Source organism: Bos grunniens, chromosome 16, assembly GCF_055505025.1.
Source record: "Bos grunniens cultivar Pamir isolate PY7600 chromosome 16, Bosgru_T2T1.0, whole genome shotgun sequence".
NCBI classification, from domain to species: Eukaryota; Metazoa; Chordata; class Mammalia; order Artiodactyla; family Bovidae; genus Bos; species Bos grunniens.
The window spans coordinates 1,417,419-1,439,302 of NC_141180.1; the positions used below are offsets into that span (position 1 = coordinate 1,417,419).

Genomic DNA, 21,884 nt, shown 5'->3' on the forward strand with positions numbered 1-21,884 from the left:
AGGAGGGGAGCCCTGACGCCTGCTCTGGGAACGAGCCCCCAACCCCAGGAGGCCGGGGCCCCTCCAGGAGCCACTCCGGCTCCACCCACCAGCTCTCACCCAGGCTGACGGGCTGAGCTGGAGACTCCCGTGACGCTTCGTCAGGGGGAAGCCCTGGGTCAGAGCAGCTGGGGAAGCCAAGGCCCAGAGACAGCCAGGAGGCCTGGGGAGACGCCGTGGCAGAGATCCATGAAGGCGGGATCGGTGCCCACGTCCCGGCCACCGTGACGGCGTCCCAGCCAGCAGGGGGGACGTGGGCCCTGCCTCAGCCAGGCTGGAGACACAGATGGTGGCTCAGAGAGGAAGCCCTGGGGCTGCAGCCGTGTGATCTCGGGTGAGTTGCTTCGCTTCTCTGCGCCCTCACCTGTAAAAGGGGTTAGCACCGTAAACTTCCGAGAAGGTCCTGCGTGAGTCAAGCCCTTGTAGGCTGTGCTACCTCATCTATCGCACAGGAGCCTTTATCGTGCTGAGTCTCAGTACCCCTGTGGGGACTTCCCAGCCACAGAGCCCCGGTCACAGGGGCCCTGGGTCGCTCTGGACTCAAAGGATACAACTCGTAGCGATGACCAAAGGATTATCTCAGACAAAATCTTCCTCTTCACCCCAACCACTATCTGTGTCCAACCTCTTTAACCCTTTTCCTCTCCTTCCAACTGACTTATCTGGACGGCTTTTCTGGCCTCCAACCCCTCCTTCAGCCGAACGCCATCATCACCATCTTCGTCTTGGTTGTCACCTGTTGGGCACCTGCCCTGTGCCGGGCACTGCTCTGACACACTCAGGGCCTCGTCCCCCTGAATGCCCGCCGGGGCCCCACAGGACAGCACAGTTCTATAGACGAGTAAACTGAGGCACAGTGCCCGTCCAGTGGGCTCTACAGGCAAACCTGGACCCTTGACTGGGCACTGCGTGTGGCTCCCTCCTCATCAGAAGGGGACGCAGGAGGTCTCTGCTTCCCCGGGGAGTGGTCTTGGGTGGGGCTGGAGGAGGGGGCATCCAGGACAGCAGTTCCTGGCGCCTCCTCAGGACCCCTCTCTCTAGACTGTGGAGTTGCTGCCACGCAGGCCAGGGAGGGTGCTCAGAGATCCAGCCCCGCATCCATGACCCCCAGAGGGCAGGCAGGCTGCTTCATGTCTTCAGGACTGACCGGCACTGACTGTGCCAGGGTCCCCCAGCCTCGTGCAGGCTGCGGACACCGGTCACACAGGGCCAGCGTGTGTCAGGGAAGCAGGAGGACGGAATAGACCCTGAGCCACCCTGGGGCCGGTGCAAGGGCAGGGCCGTGGAAGCCCAGCAAGGACCCAGGGCACTGGCCGCAGCCCAGGACCCCAGGAGGTCAGCTCTGCCGCTCTAAGGCTCACCTGCTCCGTGAAGCCTGAAGGGGCCCTGCCCCGGGGGGACTCCCGACTGAATTAATGAAAGGAAACCTTTGGGAGCGTCTCCATGCAGCCGGGGCCAGACCGAGGGGACCCACCTGTGGCAGTGGGCAGAGGGACCAGCTCTGGGACAGGCTAGAGACACTGCTTTAGCTGCTTGTCTGTCACTGTGCCCGCAAGCAGAGAGTAAAGACATGACTCTGATTAAAACAGAGAAGGAACACAGGTCATAGGCTGACTCAACGCATAGCAACCAAGAAGCAGAGTACAGCTGGTTCAAAGAGAATTCGAGAAACAGAAATCTATGACCCTGGAGAAAAAATGACAGGCTAGGGTTGCTGGATGAGACACACAGCGGGCCGGAGTCCTACAGGGCGCGTCCATCAGGGACGGTCTCTATCAGGCAGGACTCTGTGCTCCTACTGGGCAGCATCCTGAGAGTCGGAGGGACAGCCCCAGGCCAGTGGTTTCCAGGGTAGGAAGGGAGGGGCTCTCGGTAACAGTCTAGAGACTGGTGGGAACGTGCGTCCTGAGCGTGTGTGAGTGTGCGTCCTGGGCGTGTATCTTGAGTGTGTGTCCTAAGCGTGTGTCCCGGGCATGTATCCCAGGCGTGTGTCCCAAGTGTGTCCTGGGCATGTGTCCCAAGTGTGTCCCAGGCGTGTGTCCCAGGCGTGTGTCCTGAGCACGTGTAAGCGTGCATCCTGGGCATGTGTCCTGAGCATGTGTAAACATGCGTCCTAGGCATGTGTCCTGAGTGTGTGTCCTGGACGTGTGTCCTGAGCTTGTGTCCCAGGCGTGTGTCCCAAGTGTGTCCCAGGCGTGTGTCCTGGGCATGTGTCCTGAGCGTGCCGCTCACATGTACAAGGCAGAGGCCGGGGGTCTGCTTGCCTCCCCCAGTGCACAGGACTGCCCCCTCCTGCCAACCCAGAGCCGCCCACCAGCGGGAGAGGCGCGGCGGAGGCCCCGGCAGACCGCTCAGCCAGGCCTGCTAGCTGAGGTTCCAGCAAGGGCCCGGTGCTGATTTCCGAGGTCTGGAGGGTTTGCTGACACTGGTCAGGCTGGCTTGGGGCGGCCAGGGGGCTGAGGGGCCGGCCCTCCCCGCCCCGCACCTGCCGGCTGGCCGGCCCCTGACATTCCTAGGCTCAGGTTGCTGTCTTTTTATAGGGTCCGGAATGCGCCCTCTGCCACTCGGCCCGCCCCACCTCTCCAGGAAGTGGCCCACACTGGCCTTGCCTGTCAGAGACCCCGGGCCAGCCAGGCACAGGGGTCCAAGCCCAGGCCACTGCTCAGGGGTCTGGCGAAATGCCTGCCCTCTCCTGCTGGGGGACTCAAATTCCCCACGCTCCTTTGCGCCCCCCTCAGCCCAGGTGCTGCATGGGCACCGAGAGGGTGGGTGGACAGAGTTGGAGCTGCCCTGCACACCTGGCCCAAGCTGGTCGGCCCCGGGGGACCCAGCGGAGCCCAGGCCTCAGGCAGCCGCAGCGCCTGCCACGTCTGCCCCGGTCTGGCTCGGACACAGCTCCCTGCAGTCTGTGAGCCCCAGCCGGGGGAGGGGGGTCCCCATCCTCCAGAACTGCTGGGGGAGCGCGTCTGTGCGGCCACACGGGGGTGGCTGAGGAGGTGGCTGTCGCCTCCCCTCTCTGTCCCCTCCTTGTGTTCCCAGCCCACCGCCAAGCCCTGAGGAACCCAGGCCTGGAGAGCAGAGGACGGGATCTGACGAGCCCCCCGGGGGTCCCGTGTGAATTTTCTCCCCTCCCAGCATGACGTGGTGGTTGAGGTCACGGGGCCTGGGTTCTCATCACGGCCCTGCCAGTTGGCTGCTGTGTGATCCTGGAGAAATTACTTAACCCCTCTGTGCTTTGGTTTCCTCATCCGTTCAGTGGGGGTAGGAGTGCTGCCCTTCCAGGCCCCTGTGAAGATGACGTGCGTGTGTGTGTGTGAATCTGTGTGCATGTGCGTACATGTGTGTACACGTGTGCACGCGCGTGCATGCATGTGTGCGTGCACGTGTGAGTGTGCGCGTGCATGTGTGAGTGTGTGTGTGTGTGTGTGTGTGTGTGTGTGTGTGTGACTACACCAGGGCCTGGCGCGTGAGCTCAGTGAACCAGTGCCGCTGTCAGCTCGCCAGCCCAGGCCCCGTCTCCTTCCCACCACATGGGTGCCTCGCTTTCTTGCCCCACCAGGTGACCGGGCTCCCCCTGTGGCCCTCAGCCCTGCCACCCTCCTTTGGACACACTCCTGACCCCCCACCCAGCGTGGGCCCCACAGGAGCTGGCTCTCCTCCTGGGAAGGGAAGCAGAGGCCAAGGGGGGCGGGCTCAGGTCCCATCCATGCCGGGAGGGTGCGTCAGGATGAATGCAGCCACTGCTCTCCCGCCAGCGGGCCCTCCTCCCAGCCTGGAGGCTGAGGGGTCCTGCAGACACACCCCAGGGCCTGCATTCCCGAGCAGTGGCGCCTCAGGCCGCAGGCCAGCTCCCCGGGAGGCCTGGGGCTGAGCCAGGGCAGGCGGGCCGGGGCCTCGCCCCCTCACCCCCACCTCCCTCACATCTGCGCAGGAAAAGCTGCAGAGTAGGGGTGCCCAAGAGGTGCCCCCTTTGCTCCCAGAAGCCGGCTCTGCCTGGGCCCTATCCCCACCCCTCCGGGATGGGAGAACTGGACCACGCTTGGTCTCCGCTCACTCACTCCACAGCCTGGCCCCGGTCTTAGGTAGTGCCTGGGAGTGCTGGCCGGCGGCCCCGTCCACCCTCGCGGCCACAGCGTTCTAGACACGTAGTTCCCCAGGCCGCTGTCAGCTGTCCCAGCGGGCAGTTCAGGAAGCAGGAGTCCTTGGCAGGGCTGCCCCCTGCTGTCTTGGGGGTCCCCTGGTGCCCTCAGACCCCGCCGCAGCTCAGGGTGCTGTGAGGAAGCAGGCCCTCAAACCTCCAAACCCTGGGCTGAGGCTCTGTTTTGCTGGGGAGACGGCCCCCCACTTCAAGCCCTCCCATACACCAGGGTGGGGGGCTTTAGGAGACAAACCTCCCAACCTGCCCCCTACGTCTCCCGGGGCAGCGGGCCCAGGGTCTGCTTGGGGAGCAGACCGGGGAGGAACCGGGGTGGGGAGCATCTTGGAGCGGCAGCACCTGGGGGTCTGCTCTGAGCGTGGCCATGAGACCCCACCGGCACCCCCTGCACACAGGCTCCTTCTCTCAGCCAAACCCGCTCCGGCCTGTTGACGCAGACGGTCCTAACAGTGAACTCTGACTGGAAAAGTGGAATGCTCCACGCCCACCCCAGCAAGATTTGTGTCTGAATGGGTCACAGCGCCTGGGCAGTAAGTCAGGAGCCTCAGGCCTGGGGGTTGGGGAGGACCCGCCGCCTTCAGAACTGTGACTGGAGCTTCCTGGCTCCATCACCCTGTCCCGGACCAGCCTGCGGGGCCTTTCTGTGGGCCCTGCAGGGCCCGGAGCCCTCAAGGGGCCTCTGGTGTCAGGGATGCTGGGGTCCAGGCCTGCTGTCCTGAAGGTCCCAGTGTGGTCAGACAGGGGGACTGAGGCCCGCAGACCTCCGGAGGGAGGCCTGTCCTGTCCCCATCTCCCCACGGAGCCCAGGGCCTCGGGGCGTGGAGAGTCGGGCCAGGATGGCTGACTCTTGGAGACAGAGGCAGCAGCAGGATGGAGTATGGCCTGAGCCCCGCTGCTCTCAGCCCAGGGCCTCGGAGAGTCTGGCTCCGCTGCCCCAGGAGCAGGTGCGTCAGGGTCACAGAGCAGGCCCACCTCCAGCCAACACTGGCCCTGGAGCCTCAGTGAGCGGCCTGTCTGTGGAGGGACGTTTGCTAGTTAAGGCCTTCCTTGCAGGGGTTTCTCTGGGGGCTCAGTGGTAAAGAATCTGCCTGCGATACCAGAAAGCCAGGTTAGACCCCTGGGTCAGAACGATGCCCTGGAGGAGGGCACGGCAGCCTGCTCCAGTGCTCCTGCCTGGAGAATCCCATGAACAGAGGAGCCTCGCGGGCTGCAGTCCAGGGGGTCGCACAGAGTCGGACGTGACTGGAGCGACTCAGCACGCATTGCAGGTAGCTGGTCTCAGCTCCTGGTCAGACAGGCTCGTGATGCTCACTCGGGCAGTGCCAGGGCTCTGGGGTGGGCACTGTCTCCCTGCGTGGGTGTCAGACCCTGGGGTCCAGCGTCCCCTGTCAGAAACGGAGATGGCAAGGCCGCAAAGGCGTGTGGCATCAGAGATGGGATTTTCTGCTCTGTATTCATTCAGCAAATGTTCCTTGAGGCCCTACTGTGTGCCAGGCGGTCCCACGTGCTCCGGCATGGAGCTTTGCGGATGACCTGTGAGACCAGAGCTGTCTGTGGCTGGCGCGTCCTGTCCTCCATGGTCTGACGGGTGCTTCTCCCCTGTGGACCTCGTCGGTGCCCAGCTGTGCGGGCTGGCCCTGGGGCTCGCCGCATGGCTTCCGCGAGCCTGCCTTGGCCTGTGACCCGCCTGCATGCCTGGGGGTTGTGCGTGTTGCTCTGACGGTTCCCAAAGGCCACTTCTGGAGCCTGCATGGTGCCCACCGCAGATGGGGACCCATGCCCACAGACACCCACGCGGCCGCCGGTGCCGGACGCAGGGGACGAGGCAGCGGCTCCGGGCTATACAGTGAGGCGGGCGGACAGTCAGGAGGGACGAGACAGGGCGTGGCAAGCGGGGTTGGCTGCTGACAAACACCCCAAGTTTGGGATGAAGACAGCAGGGGGAGGGAAGGAGGGGTCCTGGGCCCTAGTGATAACGCTGGAGCTGGGGTCCCAGAGAGAGAAGGGTGCCGTTGTGGGGCTCTCTCGGAAGGACAGTCCCGGGAGGGCAACAGCAAGGGCAGAAGCCCCGAGGCCGGCGCCTTCAGCGGGGTTTCGGGGGAGCCTGAACCTGGCGTGGGGGTGGGGGTGGAGTCCCGCCATGAAAGCTCCCCTTACCCCCCACCAGCAGAGACTCAGGGACGCCGCCTAAGGTGACCTTTGCCCGTTCCCCAATCCTATTGCTGATGGGGACCACTGCCTCTTCTGTCTGGCGGCAGAGAAACCACGGGCAGCCCCAAGCTTCAGGACCTCTCGTGTGGTCTCGGGGCTGCAGCTGGGGGAGGGGTGGTGAAGAGCGGCCCCGTGTTTGCGGGGATGGCGGGACACACGGGAAGAGCTCGCCCCAGGAGCTGAGGGCTGTTGGTGGGTGCGAGGTCTGCTGGGCTGAGGGGCCCGGGGACGCAGGCAGAGGGGCGGGGCGGCGGGAGATCCAGGGGCCTGGATGTCACATGGGGGGTGTCCGGGTGTATATGGGCCTGGGAGGCATGGGGGCACAGGTTGTGTGAGTTTGGGGGCAGGTGGATCAGAAAACGTTAGGGTGCAGAAAGGTTTGGACATGGTGGGTACTGGGGCCCAGGGCAGAGCAGTGGGAGGCATCCAGAAGGAGCCAGGTGGGAGTCCCACTCAGCACGTTGGTGCCATCGGCTGAGCTGGACCGTGTGGAGGAGCGGGATCTGGGGAGGGGCATTCAGGTCAGAGGCAGAACACACGGAGCCCAGCCCTGGCCACCCCTGGACACGACCACGGGCCACGGCTCTGTGACAACCAGCAGGGCTATGCAGGGGGACGCAGGCACGGCCGAAGGGAAGGAGGCGCGGGGGGAGCAGGCCGCCAGAGAGCTCCGGGAAGGCTGGCCACCGGGCCTTCAGACGGCCTCCAGGGCGGTGCTTAGCGAGCAGCGGGGAGAGAGCCAGGGCCGGGGGCTGCGGTGACTCCACGTGACCCCGTTCCTGTGGCCAAGGAAGGGGTCCAGTCCCCTGCCTCGGCGGGATGCACGTGTACACAGGGTGCCCACGCAGAGTTCGGTAACTCCACACGCTTCAGGGTCGCGCCGGAGCTAACAGCCGAGGACCCTGAGTGACCTGTGGCCTCGACAAGCTCCCTGGTGGCCAAGCGGAAGCAGGATGGGCAGGGGCAGGTGCAGGCGCCCCCCTCCCCCCTCCGCCGCCCCAGTGTGTGGCCGGCTGCCTGGCCTGTGAGCTCTGCAGCTATTCTGGGCCCTGTTTTCCCTCCGCTAAGCCCACTTCTGCCCCTGGGGCAGCAGCCGCTGGAGCGTTTAAACGCTGACTTGACTTCACTCACTGCTCCTTCTGCCCCTTCAGGCTGCTGGACTCCCAGCGGCCTGCCCTGCAAGGGACGGGAGCCCCATCCCCCTCAGCTCTGTGGTGCCACCCCCACCCTCACAGGGAGCCGTGGGACGGCCCCTGGACAGTGACCCAGGGCGATGGCCCCAGTTCCCGGCTGCCTTACTTAGCTCAAGCACAGGCCCCACACAAGCCCTTCAGTAGGATGGTGCAGCCTTGCATTCCAGTCCTACAGTGCGGTTTTCTGGAAGGAGAAAGCTTTGGGCTTACAAGCTGGTGGAAGAAATAAGGGGCCCATTAAGGAAAGCAGGCTTAGCCCATATGTGCCTCAGTTTCCCCCTCTGGATAGAAGGGGAAACCGTGCTTTTAGGAAAATTCTCTAAATACTAAATGGGGAGGTGTCTGAGACCGGATCTGTGTGAACGAGCTGTTGGGGACCTTGCCTCCCAAGCCTACCCTCTTGGAAGTAAAGTGAATCCCTGTCTGGGTCGCCAGCTGGGGGCTCTGACGTAGCAACGGTGCTGACCTGGAGGGGCGGGTGACCGTGGGGACACAGGTGTAGGCGGTGGGGCTCAGGCCTCCCTGGGGGTCGGCTCCGGAGGGTGCTCTCTGTGCTCCTGCGGCTGGTCGTGCAGGGCTGTCCAGGGGTCGAGCCTGTGGGGGGCGTGGGGCGGGGGCGGGCACAGAGCTCTGAAGCCTGGCTCAGAAGAGAGTGGGGTCAGCCTGGAGCCCTGACAGGGTGAGCTGCTACTTTGGAAATAGCTGCCTCCTGGACCGGGGACAGGGAGGGGTGACTGGGGCAGCGTGGGGGTGGGGCGGGGTCTGGGGAGGCCTGGAGGAGCCCCCCTTCAGTCGGGGGCTGGGCGGTGGGGGCTGAGCCAGGAGCCTTAGCCTAGCCCCTGAACTGCGGGGCCCCCTCCACAGCAGTGAGCTTGCAATGCCCCCACCCTGCATGACGGCGCTTGGGCTCCCAGGTGGTGCCTGTCGGCTTTGGATGTGGGCACGTGGGATGGGCGGAGGGATCACAGGAAGTGGACGAAAGGGAAGACTCTGACCGCCCGGAGGGCCCCTCCGGAACCCTAGTTGAGTGCTCCCCAACCCTGCTCCCTTGAGTCCTCGGGATGAGGGACAAGATGCCCACACAGGAGCCACCTGGGGCCTTCATCCGGGGGCTGTCCCGACTATTCATCCATTCGTCCCGTTCTAGCCTGGAGGTGTAGAGTCATTTTTTGAAAAAAGAGGAACTTTCCTGGTGGTCTGGTGGTTGACTCTGCGCTTGCACTGCGAGGGTCGTCATCTTGGTGTCTGGTCCTTGAGCCAAGATTCCACAGGGCAGCGTGGCCAAAAATAAAAGAGCAAAAACCAGCGCCTCCCCTGCCTCCCCCGCCTCCCCGTAGTTTATATCTTAGTGAGTGAGGCAGGAAAGGAACCAGATAGAAGCATGTGTGGCTTTTTCAGCTGGGGATACACTCAGAAGACAGAGTGGGAGGAGGAACAGAGGATGTCAGAGGCCGCCCAGTGCCTGGGGCGGCCCCCTGGGGAGGGGCCCTGCAGGAGGGAGGGACCCAGGTGGTAGGGTAGCAGGCGCAGGAGTCCCGAGGCGGCTGAGCCTGGTGTGACACCCTCACCCCGCAGGAGAAGCTGGAATACTTCTTCCTCATCGTCTTCTCCATCGAGGCCGCCATGAAGATCATCGCCTACGGCTTCCTGTTCCACCAGGATGCCTACCTGCGCAGCGGCTGGAACGTGCTGGATTTCATCATCGTCTTCCTGGGGTGAGTGAGGCTGGGGTGCGGGGCTGAGCCGGGCGGGGACCCCAGGACCCAGAGGCGGGTGCAGCGGTGAGTGGGGTGGGGCAGCGGGGGCGCCAGCAAGTCACACCCTCCCCAGCCAGGCACCGCCAGCCTGCTTGCTCTCTGCACACACGGCTGGAAACGTGTGCCTGCTTTAAGGGCCCAGCAGTTTCTGGATGTTCATAAATTTCTCAGCCTTCGGTACCATCTCTCCACGGACCGGTGTGGAGCACGTGTCACTGGAGTTCACGAGAACGGACATTTGGTAACCTGTAGGAGTCTGCTTGGGCATCCCAAGTGGCGCTGGTGGTAAAGAACCCGCCTACCAATGCAGGAGACACGAGACGCACGTTCGGTCCCTGGGTCGGGAAGATCCCCTGGAGGAGGAGGACGTGACAAGCCGCTCCAGTATTCTTGCTGGAGAATCTCATGGACAGAGGAGCCTCGTGCACTCCTGGTGCACAGTCCGTGGGGTCACAAAGGGTCAGACACGACTGAAGTGACTGAGTACGCAGGAGGCACACGGGTCTGCTTGGGCCGCCATGACACGATGCCACAGACCGGGGGCCGATACCCCAAAATTTATGTTCTGACTGTTCTGGAGGCTGGAAGTCCAAGGTCAAGATGGTGCCAGGTTTCTCCTGAGGCCTCCCTTCCTGGCTTGCCGATGGCCACCTTCTTGCTGTATCCGCACGTGGTCCTTCCTCTATCCACACACACCCCTGTGGTGCATGCCCAGGTGGCATGTGCCCACGTTTCCTCTTGTACTAAGGGCACCAGTCAGACAGTTAGAGCCCACCCTAACAGCCTCCTTTTCACTTGAGTTGCTTCTTTACAGTCCTGTCTTCAAATACAGTCATATTCTGAGATCCCAGGAGTTAGGGTTTCAGCATATGAACTTGGAGTGGGGTGGGGGGGCATGGCTAAGCCCATGACATAAGATGTAGCATCATATTCTGAGATCCCAAGAGTTAGGGTTTCAGCATATGAACTGGGAGTGGGGTGGGGGGGCATGGCTAAGCCCATGACATAAGATGTAGAGCCACCACCTAACTATAACAGGGCTTCCCACTGGGCACGTACTGTTGTGAGAGCTGGACCGTAAAGAAGGCAGAACACCAAAGAATTGATGCCTTTCAACAGTGGTGTTGGAGAAGACTCCTGAAGGTCTTGCTTGGGCAGCAAGGAGATCAAACCAGTCAATCTTAAAGGAGATCAACCCTGAATATTCACTGGAAGGACTGATGCTGAAGCTGAAGCTCCAGCATTTTGGTCATCTGATGCCAACAAACAACTCACTGGAAAAGTCCCTGATGCGGGGAAAGACCAAGGGTAGAAGGAAAAGAGTTCATCAGAGGATGAGATGGTGGGACGGCATCACTGACTCGATGGACATGAGTCTGAGTAGGCTCCAGGGGATAGTGAAGGACAGGGAGCCTGGTGTGCTGCCGTCCGTGGGGTCACAAACAGTCAGACACGACTGAGCGACTGAACCAAACATAGAACTTACTCCAGAGGCTGCTGTCTTAACCACTAAGCTGCCCTTCAAGTCAGTAAAAACCATGGTGCTTACTTAGCAATTGTACAATACTGCTCTGGGCAGAACACGGAGAGGAGGGGGATTCTATGAGTCAGCCTCTGCCCTGGACGGACTCCTGGCTGGAGGCCATGCTCCCGTGTGGTGTGGTCCAGGGGCAGCTGTCAACAGGATACAGAAGGGCTTGAGACGGACCTCAGAGTGACCTGAGAGCAGGAAGGAGGGTCCGGAGCTTTGTCAGCCAGGCAGCAGGAGGAATGCCCGCAGGAGAGCCAGCCCTGGGCTTTCTCCTCCGCATCCCCTAGGTGTGGGCAGCTGGAACCGCCCACCCACCCCAGGGTGCGCTCAGCCCCCAGGCCTGACACAGATGCTGTGACACCAGCAGTTCCACCCGCACCTTAAGGGCCAGAGTGGACATCACCGATGGGCCCAGTGTTCCTCTCACTGAGCCTGAACATGGCTGCGGTGTCTTTTCTAAAATTCCCCGGACAGACAGACATCACCAGAGCAGCCCCCGGTGTGGGGCCCCATATCTGCCCGCCCCGCCTCCCTACAGGTCCTCGGACGGGACAAGGGCCCCGACCCCGGGCAGAGGCCTAGCTGACCGCGGGCCCCGTCTCCCTCTTTTGTCGCCGCAGGGTCTTCACCGTGATCCTGGAGCAGGTCAACCTCATCCAGAGCAACACGGCCCCGATGAGCAGCAAAGGCGCGGGCCTGGACGTCAAGGCACTGCGGGCCTTCCGCGTGCTCCGCCCGCTCCGGCTGGTGTCCGGGGTGCCCAGTGGGTGGCGCAGCCCTGCCCCTCCCTCGGCCTGCTCCCTGCCCCCGTTCTGGGCCCCTTTGGGCTTGGTGTCCCGGGGAGGGCCTGGAAAGCGAGAGGGAGGCTGAGTCTCCGCCCCCCACCCCGCCCCGCAGGCCTGCAGGTGGTCCTCAACTCCATCTTCAAGGCCATGCTGCCGCTCTTCCACATCGCCCTGCTGGTGCTCTTCATGGTCGTCATCTACGCCATCATCGGCCTCGAGCTCTTCAAGGGCAAGATGCACAAGACCTGCTACTTCATCGGCACGGGTGCGCTGGGGGGCTGGGCCTCAGGGCGGGGGCGGGCTCTGTCTCAGCGTCCCAGACGGAGCTCTCTCGAGTCCAGGCGGGAGGCCCCGCCCACACCTCCACCCCTGCCGCCTCCTTCTGCAAAGTGATCCACGGCGTGCCTCGCAGCCTCGGGTCTCTAGAAGCCTCGCCTCCAGGGAGGTCTGCCCGGAGCTGCTGCCCGCAGGCGCCGCTGTGCCTACCCATATCCGTGGATCCGTGTCTGGATCCTTACCCACGCCCTGGAGCCTCCCTGCGGTCTGCACCGCACGCTCCCGCTGGGCTGTCCTCCTTCCCAGTCTTGTTAAGACGCCCCCTCCCGTTCCCGCCTGGGGCTCACTGCTCTCGCCGCCCGCCCTCAGACATCGTGGCCACGGTGGAGAATGAGAAGCCGTCCCCCTGCGCCCGGACGGGCTCCGGCCGCCCCTGCACCATCAGCGGCAGCGAGTGCCGTGGCGGGTGGCCCGGCCCCAACCACGGCATCACCCACTTCGACAACTTCGGCTTCTCCATGCTCACCGTGTACCAGTGCATCACCATGGAGGGCTGGACCGACGTCCTCTACTGGGTGGGTCTGGGCCCGGGCCCGCCGGCTGTCCCCTCACCCGTGGGCTCGGCCGTTGGTGGGCCTGCCAGTCCTGGCCCCTGGAGGGCCCGCTGCTCCCCTCCCCTCCAGCATCCCAGTGGGAGGGTTGGGGTACCACCTGTGTCCGCAGCCCCAGGAGCAGTGAGGGTGGAAACCAGGAGCTTGGTGGCTTCTGTCTCAGCTCCTGCCTTGTCCCCAAGCCTGGCTGTAAGTGACTCGCCCCTCATGGCCAGGAATCTCAGATTTCCTGAGGGAGGAAGGGCCCTGCGAGTCTCTCTCCTCACTGCTGGGCAAGGCTGCTCTCCCATAAAAAGGTGATTGGATATCAGATCCCTCGTCTGTAGAATAAAAATACCGGCTCCACAATCGGGTAGTTAGATGGTTAGTGAGTCTGTTAACTGGGTCCCCACAGTGCCAACACACACCCAGCGTGTGGTCCTCCTGTTGAGAAGGTTCTTTATTTGGTGTTACTCAGAGCTATTTGATCCTCCAGCAATGGAAGGCATGATCCCGTTTTCTGGACAAGGAAACTGAGGCTCAGAGAGGTTCGGTGACTTGGCCTCTGGTGGCTAGTGAGCGACACGGCCAAGACTGACCTCTAACCCCCCCGGATCCAACCCCGGAGCCTGGCCACGGGGTGACGCTGCCTATGGGGGACAGTGGTAGAGCTGTCAAATGCTTTGCATACGTAAAGCACTCGTGTGACTGGCTCTCGTGAGCTCAGATCATGGGAACCAGTTATGAAACGTTTCAGAGGATTGTCACACATGTTGTTTCGCCTGTGACCAGCCTATGAGGGGCGAGCTCACATTGTCAGTCCAGGAGGCACTGGGACAGGGCTCAGAGATGCCGGGGACTCATCGCAGCCACAGGTGGTTCCTGAAGGAGCCGGCCGAGTGCAGGCTGAGGCTTGGAGTGTTTCTACTCGGAGAAATCTTGGCTGGAAAGGAGGCTGGAGGCGGCCTGCAGGACGGGGTCCAGGCAGGGAGCCAGGTGGTTGGAGGGAGGCAGGGCTCTGTCCCACCGGCCAGGTAGCCATCAGCCAGGCCCCAGTGCTGCATCCTCAGGCTGGACCTGGGTGGCCAGGTGCCGCGAATGGGCAAGCTTTCAGAGGGCCTGGACCCGCACACCGGGGACTCACACCCGTGTCTGGACCAGGTGAATGATGCCATCGGGAACGAGTGGCCCTGGATCTACTTTGTCACCCTCATCCTGCTGGGCTCCTTCTTCATCCTCAACCTGGTGCTGGGCGTCCTGAGCGGGTGAGGGGCCAGAGGCAGCTGCGGGGGAGTGGAGGGGGAGAAGGAGGGGCGGGGAGGGAGAGAGGGAAGAGGGCAGGGGGTGTGACTTAGAATGCCCATTCCTCCCCGGGTCCCCTTAGCCGGGAGCAGGCTCCCCACTAGCAAGGAAGAGCGAAGATGCAGGGAGAGCTCCCCTTTCTCCACCCCCTCCCTCCTCCTTGAGCCTTCTTCCATCCTCGCTTCCTTCGGCCCCTCTGCGTGAAGCCCCCAAGATCCCGGCCTGCAGCCCCTGGAGGTGCAAGGTCTGAGGCTCAGCTCCAAGAATGGCCTCCGGGCTGAGTGCGCAGACTGGGGCAGGAGGCCCCGGTTTAAACCCTTGTGCTGCTGCTTGCTGGCTGTGTGACCTTTGCTAATTCCTTAACCCCTCTGTGCTTCAGGGGTCACCTCTGTCACAGAGGAATAACGTCAGGGCCTGCTTCACAGGCTGGCTGGGAGAACGCACGGGTCCATCCCTATAACAGACTTAGAGCAGAGGCCGGCACACCACGGGCACTGCATGCTCGTGGTCATGAAGTGGTCACAGCGCCGCCGTGACTCATCCCAGTAGGAAGCACTTGTCAGATCCCAGTGTTGCAAGTATCACTACCTTGAAATTATGATGGTTTTTAGAACTGAGGCTAGATATTGCAGTTCATGAATTACTAAAGAAGCATTTGTTCAGCTGCTAAGTCACGTCCAACTCTTTGTGACCCCACAGACTGCAGCAGGCCAGGCTTCCCTGCCTTTCACCAACTCCTGGAGTCTTATATGTAATTTCAACATCATTTCTTTATGTCTCAACAACTACATTTTCATACCACTGGTTCCGTCGTCAGGCTCTGGTTTCCAAATGAAACACTTTACAACACTGCCCGAAATGGAGCATTTTCCCCATGGTTCTGAGGAGGGACCCACAGCTTTCACAGGAGCCCTGAACGGACCGGGACACAAGGTGGCCAAGAACCCCTCTTGGACCCTGCCCGGCAGTGTGAGGGTGCAGGTGGTGTGAGCAGACCCTCAGGCTGGCTGCCCCCGCCCTGCCCGGAGCCTTCCCCGACCCTCGGGTCCCCCATCTGGCTGCTGCAGCCTGGTACCCTCAGGCTGGCTGCCCCTGCCCCTCAGGCTGGCTGCCCCCCGCCCTGCCCGGAGCCTTCCCCGCCCCTGGAGTCCTCCATCCCACTGCTGCACCCTGGTTTCTTCGAGGCCCAGGAGCCCCCACCCCGCCCCTGAAGCCTTAGGTCTGTAAGCAGAACTAAATCCGTCAGGCGGCCTACAGGGCCAGGGCTGCAGGGAAAACCAGTGATTCGAGGCAGCTCTCGGCCTTCCCCAGGCAGTACACTGACTAGGGCCAGACCAGGAAGTCAGGCCAGACTTCACTGGGGCTCCTCACCAGCTGCAGGAGGCAGCAACAAGCCAGAGCCTCCTTCGCTGGTTCCTGGGGTGGGATGAACGTCCCGGTGTGCCCAGGGGCTGGGCCGCAGGCGGTGCCGAGGGGGTGTGCCCAGCCCTCGTGGTGTTGAGTATACGGGGCACGTGCAGTAACCTGCTGCTCCGGCTCTCCAGAAATGGCAGCAGGGGCGGTTTTTTTTTTTGTCTTTGTGTCTTTTGGTCCAGAGTTTGCCCCAGCTGCACATGCAGCAGGTATTTTTAGTCCCGTGTAGTTGCTTTGTATCTTGTTGCTGGAGGAGAGGTGTGTCCATGTGCAAGCAGTGTGCAAAAGGTCACAGGTCCCAGCCTGTCTCGGGAGGGTCCAGGCAGTTCTGTTAGGCAGTGGATGGTCATGCCACTAACCCCTGCCCAAGGTCACCCAAGACGAGGCAGGAGGAATGAGATGGGATGAGAAGGAACAATAGAGGGGGGCCACGTGCGCCAAGCATCCTGGAGGGCAGGGCTGGGGGGAGTGCTGCCCTCGGCCCCGGAAGGTCCCCAGACCCCCGCGATACCCAGACCAGGAGGATGGGCATGTCCAGCCTCAGAAGGGGCTCAGTGACCCAAGAAACTCCATCCCTGCAACTGGTTCCTCCTCCTCCTCCTGCTCCCCGGCCCCCTGCAGGGAATTCACCAAGGAGCGGGAGAAGGCCAAGTCCAGGGGGACCTTCCAGAAGCTGCGGGAGAAGCAGCAGCTGGAGGAGGACCTCCGGGGCTACCTGAGCTGGATCACGCAGGGCGAGGTCATGGACGTGGATGACTTGAGAGAAGGTGGGAGCCATGGGCAACAGTCAGCACCCCGTCCCAAGCTGCCCTCGCGCCGGCCCCCAATAAGGGCATCACCACGCCCTGCTCCCCCACAGCCCCAGGGCTTGATGAGCAGGACTGAGGGCCCCACTTTGCAGATGAGGAAGCATGGCCCCTAGAGGGCAAGCCTGGTGCCTGGAGGTGGAGGTGGCCAGGTGGGCCCAGGGCCCGTCCAGAGCACTGACTACCAAAGTACCTCGCGGCCCCCAGGAACCACCCTCCTGACAGTGCAGGCTCTCTGGCTCCTGGGAATCAGGACAGCGCAGAGGGAGGGGTCCAGGCCCACACAGGGCCGCTATCCCAGGTGTCCCTGGTCTGTGCCCTTTCCTGGTGCGTCCAGCCCAGAGGGGAGCCTGGCCACCCGTGCCTCTCTGTCCCCAGGGAAGCTGGCTCTGGATGAAGGCGGCTCCGACACGGAGAGCCTGTACGAAATCGCGGGCTTGAACAAAGTTATCCAGTTCATGTGAGTGTCTGCCCGGCTCCGGGTCCCCCCAGCCCCAGTCACCCACCGTGGGTGGCTTCTGGGTCATGTTCCCTGAGTGCGGGAGGCGGGCATTGAGCAGATGACCTATTTCCACATCACGTGAGGGAGACACTGGGAGCCGGTGGGGTAATTAGTCCCGGGAACCTCTGCTCCAGCAGGGGAGGCCGCAGCGTCGCAGGCCTCTGGGGCAGGGGGCTGGAGCCCTGGCGCCTTTGTCTCAAGAGGACCGTGAGTTTGTTTGATTGGCTGCTTCCAAATTCACACACAATTGTGACTTTGAGAGATCCAACAATAGAGAAATGCACCAAAGAAAAGATGGAGTCCTTGCTGCCCTTCAAAGAGGTAACCATGGAAACGGATTTGCATCCCTCCAAGGCTGCTTCTACGCATTCATCTCTCTGACACACACATGCACGCATGTGCGCACACACACATACACACACGAGTTTTTTACATGACAGGGTTTCTCATGTTAACCACGGTCACTTCGGAACCAACAAAAGGACCCAACACACAGGAGGGCTTGCTGGATAAATGATATGATCCACCCATAAACTGGAAGCTGACATCCTAAATTTAGAATGATCTATTTAGGGCAAATTTATACACACGAAAACTTGTTTTAAAAAAAGACTTTCTTTTCTCGGAGCAGTTTCAGATTCACAGCAAAACTGAGCAGAAGGTGCAGAGACTGCCCACCTGCCCTCCCCTTGATCATGCCTGGGGCCCCTGCCATCAGCACCTCCACCAGATGGGCCATTTGTCACAACTCAGGAACCTGCGTGGACAGCATCACCACCCCGAGTCCAGTTTATGCTGGGGCTCAGCCTATGTCTGATGATGCACACCCACCATTATAATATCATGCGGAGTGTAGCTGCCCTAAAAAGCCTCTGCTTCTGCCTATTCACACCTCCACCTCCCATCCCTGGCAACCTACCACTGAGCTCACTATCTCCAAAGTCTTGCCTTTCCCAGAATGTCACAGTGTGCGATCTCAGGCAGGCTCTTTTTACTTAGTGACACGCAGTTAAGGTCCCTCTGCAGCTTTGCAAGGTGTGACAGCTCACACACACCTTCTGGCAGTAGATCTTTGAACATAAACTATTCCACAGCATGAATATGTCATAGTCTAGTTAATCTGTCCAGTTTGGGGCAGTACAAACTGTGCCGAAGGGAACAGTTGTGTGTAAGAGTGAACGTCTCTGCCCGGTGGATTCCTAGAAAGACTTGCTGGGTCAGAGGGCATGGAGATGCTGAACCCCGGTAAACGCTGCACGAAGGCTGTGCCAGAGATGGAGGTGCCATTTCTGTGAACCCTCCCCAACACCAATATGACCAATTTGCTAAAGAACTGACTTTATGACCAGCGAAACGGGGCATCCCAGTGTGGCTCTACTTAAGATGGAAACGTATGGAGCCCTACTCTGGGCCTGGCACTGCGCTAAACTCAGCGCCTGTGTTGTCTCTAGTGACCCCCAAGGTCAGCATCGCTGCTGTTCTCCTCTGAAATGTGAAGATATTTGCTCTAGGAGGCAAGATTTGCCACCTGTCTCTGCAGCTCACATTCTTGTCTCCTCTGGTGTAGCTGGAGGAGGGAGTGGGTGGTCAGACTAAGTGTGACCAGAGCGGTCTGAAGGCAGCCCCGGGGGAGGTGGGGGCTCTGGTAACACAACCTTTTCCCCTCCCTCCATGCCTGCTTCTCAGCCGACACTGGAGGCAGTGGAACCGCGTCTTCCGCTGGAAGTGCCATGATGTGGTGAAGTCCAGGGTCTTCTACTGGCTGGTCATCCTGATCGTCGCTCTCAACACACTGTCGATCGCCTCAGAGCACCACCACCAGCCTCTCTGGTTGACCCACCTGCAAGGTGAGACACGTGACTGGCGGCCAAAGCCAATGGTGCCTCAGGTTCTGTGAAGTCAGTTAGACGTTGACATCATTTTCTAGGAACTCTAGTGGTGGCCCTCTCTTCCTCGTGGCATTACCAGGGGAAATATTAATAACAGCAGCACACTGGGGACCCACCAGGTGCTTGCCAGGTGCCTGGGCAAATGATCACAGACACAGCTATTGGATGGACCGGTGAGCAGTGACTGAGCGCTTCACACATCCAAGTTCATTCAAGTTCTACTCCATACACAGCAGCCTCTCACCAAGTGTTTAGAGCATACACGCTCTATGTAAGGCCAAGGAAAGAATGCAGGGAACACAGAGAAGGAAGGTACCTCTCCCACCTTCAAGGAGCTTCCTGAGCCAAAGAAGAAGACAGATATTGATGAGTGATGTCAGGTCAAATAGGGAGGGCAACGATGGAGGGAAATGTAAGGGGAGGATCACAGAGGAGGGGAGGCTGGATGGGAGAAAGACACTCGGGTTAAAATGATGAAAAAGATAAAAGAAGGAAAACTGCTAGAACACTATCTTTTTCTGTGGGGAGGAGACAGGAAATAATGTTACAGATCAGATGCATGTATGCATTCATCCATCTATTCGTCTATCCACTCATCCATCAATCAATCCATGCATCTGTCCATCTGTTCATCCATCCATCTAACCATCCACCCATCCACACATCCATCCATCCATCTAACCATCCATCCATCCACTCATTGCAGCCAACATTCTTGAGAACTCCTTAAGTGTGTTAAGCATTGTTAATGCGTTGTCAATAACCAATGTAGACAAAATGTGAACACTATCCACCAAGAGGGGTCAGAGATGAATTTGAGGTCCCTGGTCTATGCAGATAAGTGAATGGCAGTGCCACTTGCTGAGATGGGGAAGACAGTCAGTGACCAAGTATTTTTTTGGGATGGGAGAAGACAGGCAGTCCCCATCAGCTTAATCTTGGGCATGTTGAGTTTGAGGTTCCTTTGAGACATCCCAGTGAGACGTTGAGGAGACAGACGCAGATTAGGTCTGGGAGCCAGTGGAAGGTCTGGGTTGAAAAGTCAAGGTCCAGAGTCACCATCAGGCATGATAATCGAAGCTTGGCCTTAGAAGGCATCACCAGGCCCCCAGAGGACGGTGTGCACTCACGTGCTCAGCTCAAGTGCAGCACTCAGGGGGGGGTGGGGGTGCCTCTGTAGAGGGGCACAGGAGAAGAAGGGTACAGGAGAAGAGGGGCACAGGAGAAGAGGGCACAGGAGAAGAGGGCACAGGAGAAGAGGGGCACAGGAGAAGCTGGAGGAATCCTAGGGGGGTGTGGTGTCCAGGAGGCAAGGGAAGTGAACATTTTAAAAGGCAAGAGGGGACTTCCCTGGCAGCCCAGTGCTTAGGACTCTGCCCTTCCCCTTCAGGGGACATGGGTTCGCGACCCCTGGTTGCTGTGTTTCTGGGAGGTCAAGGAAATGGGGTCAAAATGCCTGCGGCTTGATTGCTGGAGTGAGGAGGGCGGGCCTGCCAAACGCGGTACAGTTTACCTTGTTAGAATCTAGGCTGTGTCCCTTCAGTGGGGAGGATTCACCAGGTTTTACTGGATCTGGAGGGCAGGGAGAGGAGGATGTCCTGGAAACGCCGCGGGGAGGGTGCCGGGTGTGGGGCCCTTGTGTCGCTGGAAGTGGAGGGTCACTGGGGGCCTGGCCCAGGCGGGATGCGCAGGGCAGTGGCGCTGAGCTGCGCGGGCCGCCCTGCAGACGTGGCCAACCGGGTGCTGCTGGCCCTGTTCACCGTGGAGATGCTGATGAAGATGTACGGGCTGGGCCTGCGCCAGTACTTCATGTCCATCTTCAACCGCTTCGACTGCTTCGTGGTGTGCAGCGGCCTCCTGGAGATCCTGCTGGTGGAGTCGGGTGCCATGTCGCCCCTGGGCATCTCGGTGCTGCGCTGCATCCGTCTGCTGCGGATCTTCAAGATCACCAAGTGAGCGGGGGCGTGGTCCCGGCGCCCCGCCCCTCCCCCGCTCCTCCCTCCTGCCTCCCTGCCCCGCCCCTCTACCCTTCCAGCAGGGGCGTGGTCCCGTCCGCCCCCCGCCTGCCCCGCCCCACCCCTCCCACCACCCCGCCCCACCCCTCCCACCGCCCCGCCCCTCCCGCCTGCCCCACCCCTCCCGCCTTGCCCCGTCCCGCCCTTTCACCCTCCAAGCAGGGGCGTCGCCCCGACCGCCTTGCCCTGCCCCTCCCACCTTGCCGCTTCCCGCCCCTCCACCTTTCCATCAGGGAGCGTGGTCCCACCGCCCCTCCCTCCTGCCTCCCTGCCCCGTCCCTCTACCCTTCCATCAGGGGCGTGGTCCCTCCCGCCCCGCGCCTGCCCCGCCCCGCCCCTCCGACCACCCCCACACCTCCTGCCTGCCCCGCCCCTCCCGCCTTGCCCCGTCCCGCCCCTCCACCCTCCTGACTGGGGCGTGGTCCCGCCTATCCGCCTGCCCCGCCCCTCCCCTCCCCCTTTCCATCAGGAGGCGTGGTCCCGCCGCCCCTCCCTCCTCCTCCCTGCCCCGCCCCTCGACCCTTCCCCCTTCCACCTCCATCTCTCCTGTTTACTTACCTCTCACCAGGCCGATTGAGGGGCATGGAAAAGAGAGAGGAAAGGGAAGAGACTGGGAGAGGGAGGAAGGAAAGGAAGGTGGAACAGGAGGAGGAGAAGGGGTGGTGAGAAAGGATAGCCGAGAAGAGGGCGTGGAGTGGTCGCGGGCCCTGGGTGCAGGGGAGGGGGTGGGCCTCACCCCCGTGGGGTTCAGAGTCTAGTGGTGGCCCCGGAAGTCAAACGGCCACCCTACTAAGGAGAACGAAATGACAAACCGGGATGGGAGCTCTGGATCCAGGCAGCCCGAGCCTGACCGGCCGCCCCACCTCAGCGCCCGTCCCGTCCTCCAGGTACTGGACGTCGCTGAGCAACCTGGTGGCGTCGCTGCTCAACTCCATCCGCTCCATCGCCTCGCTGCTGCTGCTGCTCTTCCTGTTCATCGTCATCTTCGCCCTGCTGGGCATGCAGCTCTTCGGGGGCAGGTACGACTTCGAGGACACCGAGGTGCGGCGTAGCAACTTCGACAGCTTCCCACAGGCCCTCATCAGCGTCTTCCAGGTAGGCCAGAGCCGCTTGCTGCCTGCCCTGCCAGGCGGGGCCTCGCCTCCTCTGACCCGCCCCCCGTCCCCTCCAGCCGTGGACGGTTTTGGGGCGACGCTGGAAGGGGGCTCTTGGACAACGTAGTCCCCAGGGAAGACTCTCACATCCCTCTGTTCCCCTCCCACCCCAGGTGCTGACAGGAGAGGACTGGAACTCCGTGATGTACAACGGGATCATGGCCTACGGCGGCCCATCCTACCCCGGGGTGCTTGTCTGCATTTACTTCATCATCCTGTTTGTTTGTGGCAACTGTATCCCCTGGGGCGCAGGGCTCAGAAGAGA

General features: G+C 61.5%; 1 protein-coding gene across 1 annotated transcript in view; it reads left to right on the plus strand.

The window, feature by feature from the left end:
- CACNA1S (calcium voltage-gated channel subunit alpha1 S) overlaps nt 1-21,884 on the plus strand; it is a 56,680-nt gene that overhangs the window by 5,683 nt on the left and 29,113 nt on the right. The window contains exons 3-13 of the mRNA XM_086343106.1: nt 9,175-9,314; nt 11,508-11,650; nt 11,785-11,937; nt 12,318-12,523; nt 13,700-13,803; nt 15,875-16,020; nt 16,438-16,519; nt 18,248-18,408; nt 20,177-20,402; nt 21,353-21,560; nt 21,733-21,853. Of these exons, the coding sequence (XP_086199232.1) occupies nt 9,175-9,314; nt 11,508-11,650; nt 11,785-11,937; nt 12,318-12,523; nt 13,700-13,803; nt 15,875-16,020; nt 16,438-16,519; nt 18,248-18,408; nt 20,177-20,402; nt 21,353-21,560; nt 21,733-21,853 (1,690 nt within the window). The remainder of the gene's footprint in view (nt 1-9,174; nt 9,315-11,507; nt 11,651-11,784; nt 11,938-12,317; nt 12,524-13,699; nt 13,804-15,874; nt 16,021-16,437; nt 16,520-18,247; nt 18,409-20,176; nt 20,403-21,352; nt 21,561-21,732; nt 21,854-21,884) is intronic.